The sequence below is a fragment of the Simochromis diagramma genome, unplaced genomic scaffold, assembly GCF_900408965.1.
Source record: "Simochromis diagramma unplaced genomic scaffold, fSimDia1.1 OVJJ01000411.1, whole genome shotgun sequence".
Classification (NCBI taxonomy): Eukaryota; Metazoa; Chordata; class Actinopteri; order Cichliformes; family Cichlidae; genus Simochromis; species Simochromis diagramma.
The window spans coordinates 1,648,747-1,660,792 of NW_024386735.1; the positions used below are offsets into that span (position 1 = coordinate 1,648,747).

The 12,046-nt window shown below is 42.5% G+C and overlaps 1 protein-coding gene across 3 annotated transcripts in view; it reads right to left on the reverse strand.

Annotated features, from left to right (window-relative positions):
- Nucleotides 1–901: 901 nt before the first annotated feature.
- LOC120738107 (sodium/potassium-transporting ATPase subunit alpha-1-like) overlaps nucleotides 902–12,046 on the reverse strand; it is a 62,053-nt gene continuing 50,908 nt past the window's right edge. For all 3 annotated transcript variants that reach the window (XM_040039293.1, XM_040039377.1, XM_040039209.1), the window contains 16 exons: nucleotides 11,748–11,865; nucleotides 11,368–11,636; nucleotides 10,967–11,275; nucleotides 10,244–10,378; nucleotides 7,577–7,769; nucleotides 7,313–7,488; nucleotides 7,097–7,233; nucleotides 6,361–6,511; nucleotides 6,108–6,276; nucleotides 5,865–6,019; nucleotides 5,639–5,762; nucleotides 4,112–4,257; nucleotides 3,852–3,982; nucleotides 3,588–3,689; nucleotides 2,547–2,638; nucleotides 902–1,074 (listed from right to left, as the gene is read on the reverse strand). In XM_040039293.1, the coding sequence (XP_039895227.1) occupies nucleotides 1,046–1,074; nucleotides 2,547–2,638; nucleotides 3,588–3,689; nucleotides 3,852–3,982; nucleotides 4,112–4,257; nucleotides 5,639–5,762; nucleotides 5,865–6,019; nucleotides 6,108–6,276; nucleotides 6,361–6,511; nucleotides 7,097–7,233; nucleotides 7,313–7,488; nucleotides 7,577–7,769; nucleotides 10,244–10,378; nucleotides 10,967–11,275; nucleotides 11,368–11,636; nucleotides 11,748–11,865 (2,436 nt within the window). In that variant the 3' untranslated portion in view covers nucleotides 902–1,045. The remainder of the gene's footprint in view (nucleotides 1,075–2,546; nucleotides 2,639–3,587; nucleotides 3,690–3,851; nucleotides 3,983–4,111; nucleotides 4,258–5,638; nucleotides 5,763–5,864; nucleotides 6,020–6,107; nucleotides 6,277–6,360; nucleotides 6,512–7,096; nucleotides 7,234–7,312; nucleotides 7,489–7,576; nucleotides 7,770–10,243; nucleotides 10,379–10,966; nucleotides 11,276–11,367; nucleotides 11,637–11,747; nucleotides 11,866–12,046) is intronic.

Here is a 12,046-nt window from a genome sequence, read left to right on the forward strand (position 1 = left end):
TGGAATGCAAAGGGAGTAAACCACTGAGCCTGAAGCTCAAAACAACCCCGCCCCCCCCCTGAAAAAGAATCTAATTTGAAAGTGTTTTGAGATTAAAATTTTTAGCTATCTCTTGCAAACTTGGCCAAAGTTGAATGGAAAAGTGTATCTTAATTGGTGCGGTCGATACACTTAACAGGATCCAAAAGGTTTGCAGCTGCCACTGGAATCCCCACCTCAGCATTCCTGAGGTTAGCAAAGTCTAAAGTAAAGCCATAAAGTTTTAACTGACAAGGTTTCAATGAATGATTAAGCAACATAATGCGCCTGCAATACTCCGTGCCCTTGAACAGAGCGACCACTGACTGCTGACTTCTTAACTGAATGACAGTCCCTGTGAAGCAAATGCACTGCCCAAAAGTTTTCAGCACTAGCACTCAAAGAGCCACGGTGGAACTGAAGGACACTCGTGACCCCCAATGTCCCTTTTGGAACCGACACGTGCCGTTAACGCAACTGAAACTTTAGCTGTGAGGATTAAGGGCTGTCCTTGATGGCTGACTGGTGGGGGTTGTTGGATGTGTTTGTAGTAAACTTACGGCTGTTTGTAGTCACTCAACTATTGCAGGGTGGGGGGTTAGCAACGGAGTGGGAGGGAGCTTGCAAAACACTAGGGGGCGTGGGGGCGGGTGGGGGACACATGGAAAATCTCAGAAATGAACATAAGGGCTTGTAATGAATGATTAGGCAACATGGTGGCCAAGAAATACTCTGTGCCCTTGAGCAGACAAAGTGATCTCTTGACTTGTTGTCAGACTGTTAGAAGCAACAGAAAACAGGCTAAAATGACCCTAAATGATGAGATAATCCCACGTTTACCAACAAGGAAAGCCTGGACAAAATTATCCACTATGCAAGCAGCGTCAGTGCACAGTATTTATGTTTTATTGAAAGCGCCACACATACATCAACATAATCTGACTATGACTTGTGGTGTTAGTGGTCTAACATCTCAAACATAGGTGTAGCATATGAAACACTCCTGTGTCCCATGCATGGTGCTGGCTCAGTAGTATGTCTCTAGCTCCACCCAACCTAGAAACCAAAGGAGACGCAATTAGGAACATCGCACATCTCGCCTCACATGCACCAGGGTTGACAAACTGGTGCGTTGAAAAAACAAAAGCCATGGTTTCAACAAGCTTGCACTCAATCCGTTAGGTTTGCTGGCAGCAATCAAAAGAAAAGAGACTCGACTTGTGGGAGGGGGGGCGGGGCTTTGAAGATATATGTTGCTGAACTTTGGCCAAATGCCACCATGGCTTTGGTGGCAATGCTATTAGAAGATGTATCCTGCAGGGGCGGGAGACGCTGTGTCATTTTGGTCTCACAGATGCTGATGAGATGACATCATCAGTGAGGCCATAAATAATCAGCCTGGGATGAAATGACTAAAAGGATCACAAGACACTGAAATGACCCTGTAGCTCAAAAGCTATGAGTGGAGTTTCATGTAAATGTAATTGAGTAAAACTGTCCTAACATGTCTCATGTGTTAGTCTAAATGTTAACTAGTCGGACATCCTAAAAAAATCCAAGTATTTCTGGTGGAAAGGCCAGCAACATAGTGTATTAGGTGGCGATTGTATGGGATTTGGCATATAGTAAATAATAATAAATTAAAAAGAGTAAATTAAATGAAATAAAAATCTGGAAAATGAAACACACATATTTTAATGCACTGTTGTCCCATTTATCCACCCGTGTGCATTGGTGTGAACGGCCACTTTTAGAAACATCAGCTTCACAGATGTGTGCCTTGCTTAAATATAATGTAACTATTACCTGTTATTAATTCCACCAACTTTGTTCTGGTCAGAGTATCATAATAAAAATCCTTAAAAATCCTTGATGTGGGCAGTTTAATGCAGGAACAATTCCTATCAACTGTATGACTGTGCAGGAGAAAGAGTACATCTACTGATCACGGAGGGGCTTTTAACTGCAGCAGCTTGAGAGGACGTAAACATAAATGGTTCCCACCCCCTTCCACCCAACCAACAGCTGAGCTTTAATGCCAGCCAGCTGATGGGCTCCTTTGTTTCAGTGGATGTGGTTCAGTAGTATGAAAATAGTTCCCACATGAAACTGTGCAAAACAAGGTTTGTAGAGTTTTTGAGCAACTAGGCCCTGATTACAGGAAGGATACATCGGTGCCACTGGCACTACAAAGAGAATGTTATTTAGTTTCATGACATTTAAGAGAATGGAGACATTTCCACAGCCTATACTGTATCACCAAATCTGGGCACTACAGGCCCAAGTTAGATTTTGCAGTGAACTATTCCTTTAAGTAGCAGGCTCGTCAAAGCACTTGATCATTTCTCTTCAAATTTGGATGTACAATAGATTTTAACGCAAAACAGCACATTTTGTGCTTCTGATTTCTCATTTGGGTAAAAAGGAGTTGCACGCTACTTCATTCAGATTAAAATGCAGAGACAAAACGGGGGTCCTGGGTGCCTCAGATAGTGAAAAAAATGTAACAGAGTTAGTGAAGCTCTTACCTCCTGGGTTTTGTCTGAGGATATATCTTCTGACTTCATCATAAAGGAAGATGACAAGGGAGTAAGGGAAGGCACAGAACCACCACAATGGCCTAAAGGTATGGATGGACAGTCAGGTTGAGTTACATGGCAAAAAAAGCAAAACAAAACACAAGCACACTCGTCTTTTTTCTGTAAGGTTCAATAAAGGCACATGAAAAGCTTTTGGAGTGAGCATTAGGCTGCAGAGAACCGGCTATTAGAATGAATTCAGAAGCTGTTAAAGCAAAACGAGGCAGAGAAATCTGAGGACTCTGGGTCGAGGACACATCCTGCTGATGCGTTCATCTCTTTGAAACTGCTCTCTGGCGACTCTAACGAGGTTACTGAAAGACCACTAATGCAAAGCCCTGAAAACCAGCCCACAAAACTCTGGGATCTGTTTGTTATGTTTTTGTGCTTATTTCAGTGTCCTAGATCTAGTGCAGCTGTCTACATCTGAATATATCCACAGGTAAACAAAGAAATTAAAAAAATAAAAGAGAGTAAAATAATCAGAAATAGGGACAACAACACAGAATAAGAAACTGGGATTATTTAAACACCAGAAGACACCCAAAGAAACAGGGGAGTGGGTAAGTTAGGGAAGTAGCATGCGAACTTTTCAGCTAATGAGCCTAAAGTGTCTTCAATGCTTTCTATTGTTCTCTTTTGGGCAAAGAAACTCATTAGTAATAGCAGCTCTTGTGCTTCGCTCTGCCTCTGAAGAGGAAATTACCAGTGACACTAGATAATAGCCGTCTTATTTTCAACAAGAAGGTAAAGCAAGATGACACCACTGAATTAAACACAACAAGATCAACACTTCACCAGGGGATTGTCTTGTGTTCATGAATGTCATTGCATGAATAAAGGTGACAAAGAAGACGGCCACAAGAATAACAGTGGAAGAGCAAAAGTGTGCTTTATGAATAATTATTGAATTCTAAGGGTGTTTTCCTGAATTTGTGGTATTACTGGATGAAAAAGAAGAGCACAAGCTTGTCTGTGCGCTTGACTCACTTCATAGGGTACATTCTTAGGGCAACATCCATGCCCGGGCAGTATGACAGAAAGGCAGCCAGTGCCGTCTCCTCAACGAGCCCAAAGATAAGGATGCGGTTCCTGCAGGGAAAAAAAAAGTCAGAATCACCAAAACACTGGTGAATATTCTTAGATGTTCTAAAATCAAGCATCACAACATGGGAGGTCATTAAACTTTAAAGGTGCTCTTAGTTTTGATGTAAGTCCCGCCCTGAGATCTCTTGTGTCTCCACATATACGTACGTCATTCCTTGCTTCAAAATGGAGTTCCTCCTGGTCTTACAGATGATTAGATCAGCCCACTGGACGATTACAATGCTTGTGAAGAAAGCTGTGTGGCAGGTGAACTCTACAATCTTTCTGCGCTCATATGTCTAGTGCACAAAAAACAAAATGATAAGCTTAGAAAGCCTTTTCGAGCACTGAAACTCAAGTGAACAACACAATAAAGCTGAATAATTCTCCCAGTTCAGAGTACATGTAGTAGCATTACTGTGACTGACCCATTCCTGTCCATAACTATCTTCCAGGTCATTTAGATATTTGTCATCCCACAGCACTCTCAGTCCTATCAGGTCCATGGGGAGGAAACCGTTTTCAGCCAGGATGACAAAATATGTGAAGAAGCCAGCTGTGGCCTGCATCATACCTAACAGGAGAAAAACAACAGGGAACTTCAGGAAATGCAGATTGTATTGATTTTTCTTTTTACATTCTGTAAGGTGCTTGAAGGTCCCCGACTACTTTTGATCACAAGGTGACTGCACAGGTCAGCTGATAGGAGGCAACCTTTCTGAAACCAGTAGTTCAGTCTGACTTGGGCTGACTGATGTCACTCTCAGTGGGATTGCTGAAGGTTTGCAAATAACTGCAGCAAGAGATATGTATTTGTAGTGGGGCGTGGTCTGCAATGCCTCTCCAGGTGAGATGGATGAACCTGCGTGGCAACTGCAATCACGCTTCGCCAGCTTAAAAGTCTGTGACTGTTTAATCTTGTAGTTGTTGTTGTTGTGGATGTGTGTGGTTGACAGCTGCAGAAATGCAGCCCATTGTGAGTGTACAGCAACTGTGTGTGTGAAAAGTGGTTGAATAAAGATGCTGAAAAGTGTAAGAATGTCGTTGGGTCTGCTGTGGTTATTTTACAGTGGTGCCGAAACCACTGTAAAATAAGTGGAGTGGCATGGCAGACCCAGGACCGGGCCAGCCAGGGAAGGCGCTGGCCCGAATAGTGATCAAACTCACAGCCACACAACAAGAGCAGGCGGTGTTGTCATGCTTCCGGCGGGAAGAGCTGCAGGACAAAACCGAGCAGCATGTGGAGGTGGTTAAGGCATGGCAGCTCGGATCCGGACCTGGCTGCCACTTCCGCCAGAGTGAAGGAGGTAAGGACTGTTCTGGCGTCCGTGCCGACCCCCAGGGCGTGACCATCTAGGCTGCACCCATCCCCACTCCTAGGGTGGGAGCGTCGATGCCCGGCAGGGGCCTGCAGCCATCTGCCATTTGAGGGGGCGACCGTGGCTCAGGCGGTTGGGAAGTGCATCTGTAACCGGAAGGGCGACGGTTCGATCCCTGGGCTCTCTGTCCTGGTCGTTGTGTGTACCGCCTACTGGTGTTGGCCAGAGGGGCCGATGGCACGATATGGCAGCCTTGCTTCTGTCAGTCTGCCCCAGGGCAGCTGTGGCTACAACCGTAGCTTGCCTCCACCAGTGTGTGTGAATGTGAGAGTGAATGAATAGTGGCATTGTAAAGCGCTTTGGGTGCCTTAAAAAGTGCTATATAAATCCAATCCATTATTAATTCCCATCTATCAATAGCTCGCCCTTCATAATTACAGACATTTTAGATAGACCATTCAAACCATTCAACCATGCAACTGATAAATAATGCACAAATTGGCAAAAGAGTTAGAATTACCTTTTTGAGGGTTTTTGGAAAATTATATGTCATATTGAAGGTGCAGAATTCTCAAATACTGCCACAAAAATATGGATACAGTATAGTTAAAGCTGAATAAATAAATGATGCCTTACCAATCTGTCCATAGGATATACTGATTAGCCTTTCATTCACTAGCTTGTCTGTTTTGGGGTTTCTGGGCTGTCTCTTCATGATGTCGCTCTCAGCTTTCTCATAAGCCAGGGAGATGGCAGGGACCTGCAAAACCACAAGTGAATAAATAAATACATGAACTTTCCACCCATATTTGAGTTCATTTGAACCTCTCTATAGAACAAGATGAAGAGCCAAACAGCTCACCATGTCAGTTCCCAGATCAATACAGAGGATAGTGACGGTTCCCAGGGGCAGAGGGATGTTGGCAATGATGAAGAGGAGGAAGGGTGAGATCTCGGGGATGTTACTGGTCAGAGTGTAGGCGATGGACTTCTTCAAGTTGTCAAAGATCAGACGGCCTGAATAAAGTAATTTAGCAGATTCAGTGATGCTTCGTATTTTGTATTTCCAGATTTCTGCAGGTGTAGGTCTTGATATAGATCTTACCTTCTTCAACTCCAGTGACAATGGAGGCAAAGTTATCGTCCAGCAGGATCATGTCAGCAGCCTGTTTGGAGACATCAGATCCAGCGATGCCCATGGCAACACCGATGTCAGCTTTCTTCAGAGCTGGAGAGTCGTTCACACCATCACCTGTCACGGCCACAATGGCTCCCTGGACAAGGAAGAACATGTTTTTACGAGTTCCAAACAAAACATTTGTCAAACTGTATCTGTGAGAATCCCCCCCGATGCTCACCTGTCTCTGGCATCCTTCCACAATGATCAGTTTCTGTTGAGGGGAGGTCCTGGCAAATACAATTTCAGTGTGGTGCTTCAGCAAATCATCAAGGTGTTCTGGGGTCATGTCTTTAAGTTCACCACCATGGACAACACAGGCCTTAGCATCCCTGGAGAAATTACAAACGCATTAGTATAACAGTAGGGTATCATCAGGAGATTACATCAGGAAGTAAATTATGTGAACTTTGGTACTGTCAGCAAAAAAGTGTTCAATAACACTGTCACCTAATAAAATAATCAATCCTCAGTGCAGACAGTGAATCCCAACCTTTTGTTTTTAGCATTTATTTAATCCAACAGAATGTTATGTCATATTTTGTAAACATAGGTTTTATATGAGTTTAAAAGAGCCTAACAATCCCAACCCTGCAAAAGCGCTAAGAAGGATAGTAATTTTAGCGTGCTTTAACGTGAACACACACACACACTATAACTTGTTGATGAATAAAAAGCAAAGCCACCAGCTAAGCATCACACCAAGATTTAATAGATGTAAATTAATGGTAAAAGCCTTTTTGGCTGTGTAGCAGTCAGGACCTCTGAAAGACAGAGTTAATTTAATTTAGCAGTTTTTGCAATCTCAAGCAAACTTTAAAGCTGTATCATTAAAGAGAGAAACATTTTGAACAGTTCTCACTTGTGGTCAAGAAACTGTCAAAGCTACTTCAATAAATCTTTGAAAGAGAACTAACCTAGGGTTGACCTCTGAAACTGGAATATTTAAGCGGGCAGCAATGTCTTCAACAGTCTCATTGCCTTCGGAGATGATACCCACACCTTTAGCAATAGCCTTGGCTGTAATTGGATGGTCACCTGTGACCATGATGACCTGAGAGAGAAGAGAAAAAAATGGAGCACTTTGTGCAAACAAAAAAACAAACATCTGGTCATCCAAAAAGTTATCATACCTTGATTCCAGCACTCCTGCATTTACCAACAGCATCAGGCACAGCAGCACGAGGAGGGTCAATCATGGCCATGAGTCCGACGAAGCACAGGTTCTCAGTGGGGAAGTTCACTTCATCAGTATCAAAAGCAAATCCCTCTGGGAACTGGTCATCAGAGAGGTGACAGTGGCAGAATCCTGAATAAGATACAAAGAAAATACTTGAAAGATTCCCCTTTGGTAGCTAAAATTGAAATATACAGATAGCGAAGGAGGCTAGCTGTACCCAGTACTCTCTCTCCAAGACCTCCCAACTCAACATAGGCGTTATTGAAAGAGTCTTTCATCTCATCATCCAGAGCCTGCTCTTTGCCCTGAAGTAAAATGGAGGAACAGCGGTCCAAAATCCTCTCTGGAGCTCCTTTCATCACCAGCAGATGCTTGGTTTCCCCAGGAGTGGTGTTTTTATGGATGGAGAGCTGTGGGACAGCAGAGAGGCTGGATTTAAATGCAGGTTTAAGTGATTTACGTGAAGCAAAATTAAAATATAGCTTTACTCCAAACCGTTTGACAAGACTTTTTACTAGATTAATAAAAAACATTTAATAGATTCAGGTAAGGCAAGTTTTATTGCTAAAAATGCTGTTGTTAAAATTAGACTTGAATAAAATATATGTAAAATATAGACATGGCTTAGGGCCCTGAAAAGTAAGTTCATGCAATGTACTCTCACCAGCAGGGGCGGCTCCCCTGGTTGAAACAAGTAGTATGATTGCAGAAATGTATAAGGATATTACAGTCATTTTGTTCTGATTTATAACTTCAGTAAATACTAGGGCTGTCAGCATTAATCGCTTTGCAATGACGTTAACGGCAAAACCGCATTAACGTGGCGCTAACACGTTAATCGAGCACTAACACACTAACGCGTTGATGCCGTCCAGCCCCACACAAAGGGTGATCCACATTAACCCGTTAATGGAGATAAGCCGCATTAATGTGGTTTTGGCATTAACGTCATTTTAACGCGATTAACACTGACAGCCCTAGTAAATACTCAATAGTTTATCATCCAAATCTCTAGTTTAAGTGTTATTTAATTCAATGTGATATTTCTTTTGTAAATCAAGCCCTCATTTATAGTGAAATAGATAATAAAGTGCAAAGGGTAACTAGCCTGAGACTGACAGCTTAGCACTACAGGGAGTGCAGAATTATTAGGCAAATGAGTATTTTGTCCACATCATCCTCTTCATGCATGTTGTCTTACTCCAAGCTGTATAGGCTCAAAAGCCTACTACCAATTAAGCATATTAGGTGATGTGCATCTCTGTAATGAGAAGGGGTGTTGTCTAATGACATCAACACCCTATATCAGGTGTGCATAATTATTAGGCAACGTCCTTTCCTTTGGCAAAACGGGTCAAAAGAAGGACTTGACAGGCTCAGAAAAGTCAAAAATAGTGAGATATCTTGCAGAGGGATGCAGCAGTCTCAAAATTGCAAAGCTTCTGAAGCGTGATCATCGAACAATCAAGCGTTTTATTCAAAATAGTCAACAGGGTCGCAAGAAGCGTTTGGAAAAACCAAGGCGCAAAATAACTGCCCATGAACTGAGAAAAGTCAAGCGTGCAGCTGCCAAGATGCCACTTGCCACCAGTTTGGCCATATTTCAGAGCTGCAACATCACTGGAGTGCCCAAAAGCACAAGGTGTGCAATACTCAGAGACATGGCCAAGGTAAGAAAGGCTGAAAGACGACCACCACTGAACAAGACACACAAGCTGAAACGTCAAGACTGGGCCAAGAAATATCTCAAGACTGATTTTTCTAAGGTTTTATGGACTGATGAAATGAGAGTGAGTCTTGATGGGCCAGATGGATGGGCCCGTGGCTGGATTGGTAAAGGGCAGAGAGCTCCAGTCCGACTCAGGTGCCAGCAAGGTGGAGGTGGAGTACTGGTTTGGGCTGGTATCATCAAAGATGAGCTTGTGGGGCCTTTTCGGGTTGAGGATGGAGTCAAGCTCAACTCCCAGTCCTACTGCCAGTTTCTGGAAGACACCTTCTTCAAGCAGTGGTACAAGAAGAAGTCTGCATCCTTCAAGAAAAACATGATTTTCATGCAGGACAATGCTCCATCACACGCGTCCAAGTACTCCACAGCGTGGCTGGCAAGAAAGGGTATAAAAGAAGAAAAACTAATGACATGGCCACCTTGTTCACCTGATCTGAACCCCATTGAGAACCTGTGGTCCATCATCAAATGTGAGATTTACAAAGAGGGAAAACAGTACACCTCTCTGAACAGTGTCTGGGAGGCTGTGGTTGCTGCTGCACGCAATGTTGATGGTGAACAGATCAAAACACTGACAGAATCCATGGATGGCAGGCTTTTGAGTGTCCTTGCAAAGAAAGGTGGCTATATTGGTCGCTGATTTGTTTTTGTTTTGTTTTTGAATGTCAGAAATGTATATTTGTGAATGTGGAGATGTTATATTGGTGTCACTGGTAAAAATAAACAATTGAAATGGGTATATATTTGTTTTTTGTTAAGTTGCCTAATAATTATGCACAGTGATAGTCACCTGCACACACAGATATCCCCCTAAAATAGCTAAAACTTAAAACAAACTAAAAACTACTTCCAAAAACATTCAGCTTTGATATTAATGAGTTTTTTGGGTTCATTGAGAACATGGTTGTTGTTCAATAATAAAATTATTCCTCAAAAATACAACTTGCCTAATAATTCTGCACTCCCTGTATATTAGTGTGCAGCATCCCCCCCAGATCAAATCAAATTTATGGAAATCAAGATTGGGATTGCCTTAATTCTAAAGTTAAGACTTTGAAACAAGGCTTTCTGCAACTTTATAGTATGTGTTTTGTCTATAGATGTGCTTTTTTTGATCTAAACATTTAAGGGCTTTATCACACTGTGTGGATGGTTTACCTGGTATTTGTTTGTGGAATTGAAGGGGATCTCAGCAATTTTGGAGTATTTTTCTCTCATTTCACGAACAGATCCACAGCACAGCTCAATACACTTTAGCAAGGCAGCTTCTGAGGCATCACCAGCCACATGTCTCTGTGGATTTAAGCAAAAAACAGGGTTAGTAAAATAGGTTTATCATCACATCCCATGCCTTCTTTATAACAACATATTGAAAATGAGAATTGATGTGTACACAACTGTATTTAGGTAATCTGTAGCTGAATTACATCAAAAATATGGCAATCACATGGTTGTGGATGTAATTTACTAAATTGGATAGATGATTATGGAGACCATGACTTAGACGAAGACTATTATACATCTGTATATTTAAAACAGACTTTAATTATCTTGAGTGGTTTCATAAAGATTTGTAGTGCTTTTTGGCTGCATTTGTATCTGGTTGAATCCCAAAAGTTCCAAGCCAAGCAATAATACTTCAGGACTTCCCACATAGTCACTGATTCCCAGTATTCATTGGGTATACTATCAAACTCAGGAAAGAGGGGTAATAAGCATTGTCTTTGTGTACAACCAAGGGTATGAGGACTTGTTACATGGAAAACAAATGTTTCTGATTTGTTCCTTCAGATGGATTATTTGGATGGGAAATTATTTGGAGTCTTTGTTGATGTTCACGATGGATGAACTAGAGCAGTTTTACAGATGAAAATTTCTCACCTTCAGAATGGGAATGTTGCTCTGGTCAGCCAGGAAAACGGCACGGTTGCAGAGTCCGGCGATTCTGGACAGAGCAGCCCAGGTGGCAGAGCTCCTGTCAAAAGAGGTACCGCTCTGGTTCTCAGTGGTGTCAGCCTCATGGATCTGGTTGTCAAACCACATGTGGGCCACAGTCATTCTGTTCTGGGTCAGGGTGCCGGTCTTGTCAGAACAGATGGTGGAGGTGGAGCCCAGAGTCTCGACAGCTTCCAAGTTCTTCACTAGGCAGTTCTTCTTGGCCATACGCTTAGCAGTCAGAGTCAGACACACCTACAGACAATTTAGGTTTTTAGACCCACAGTCTTTTTGTATCAATAAATATAAGGTATTTAAAAGGAATGCCATTAGACACCAAAACTCACAGTGACAGTAGCCAAAAGACCTTCTGGAACGTTGGCGACAATGATACCAATAAGGAAGATGACAGCCTCCAGCCAGTTATATCCAAGGATGAGAGAAAGGATGAAGAAAGTTACTCCCAGGAACACGGCCACTCCAGTGATGATGTGGATGAAATGCTCAATCTCAATGGCAATGGGAGTTTTTCCGCCCTCTAGACTGGAAGCCAGGGTGGCGATGCGGCCCATGACGGTATTATCACCAGTGTTGATGACGATTCCTCTGGCTGTGCCTGAAAAGAGAAGACAGACTGATTCCGCTGACATTTCATTTGGCTTTGACTTGAGATCATCAAGCTTATGTTTTCTCTAATTAGACAGTAAATCAATTTTTGTGTCTGTACCTTCAACACAGTTGGTGGAGAAGAAAGTAATGTTCCTGGTTTCCAGTGGGTTTTCATGGGAGAATTCTGGAGATCGAGTCTGAGGCTCTGATTCACCAGTCAGGGAGGAGTTGTCCACCTGAGGAATGAAAAAAAAAGAAACAAACATGTTAACAGGGTCAGCAATAAGCTGTGATTGCTGACCAGTGGTGATGATCAGGTGATGCACAAGGGTGGAGGGCTGAGGTTGATTTTGCCACTTCAAGAATGAAAAATTACTCAAAAATTATAACACATAAAATAAGATTTATATAAATAAA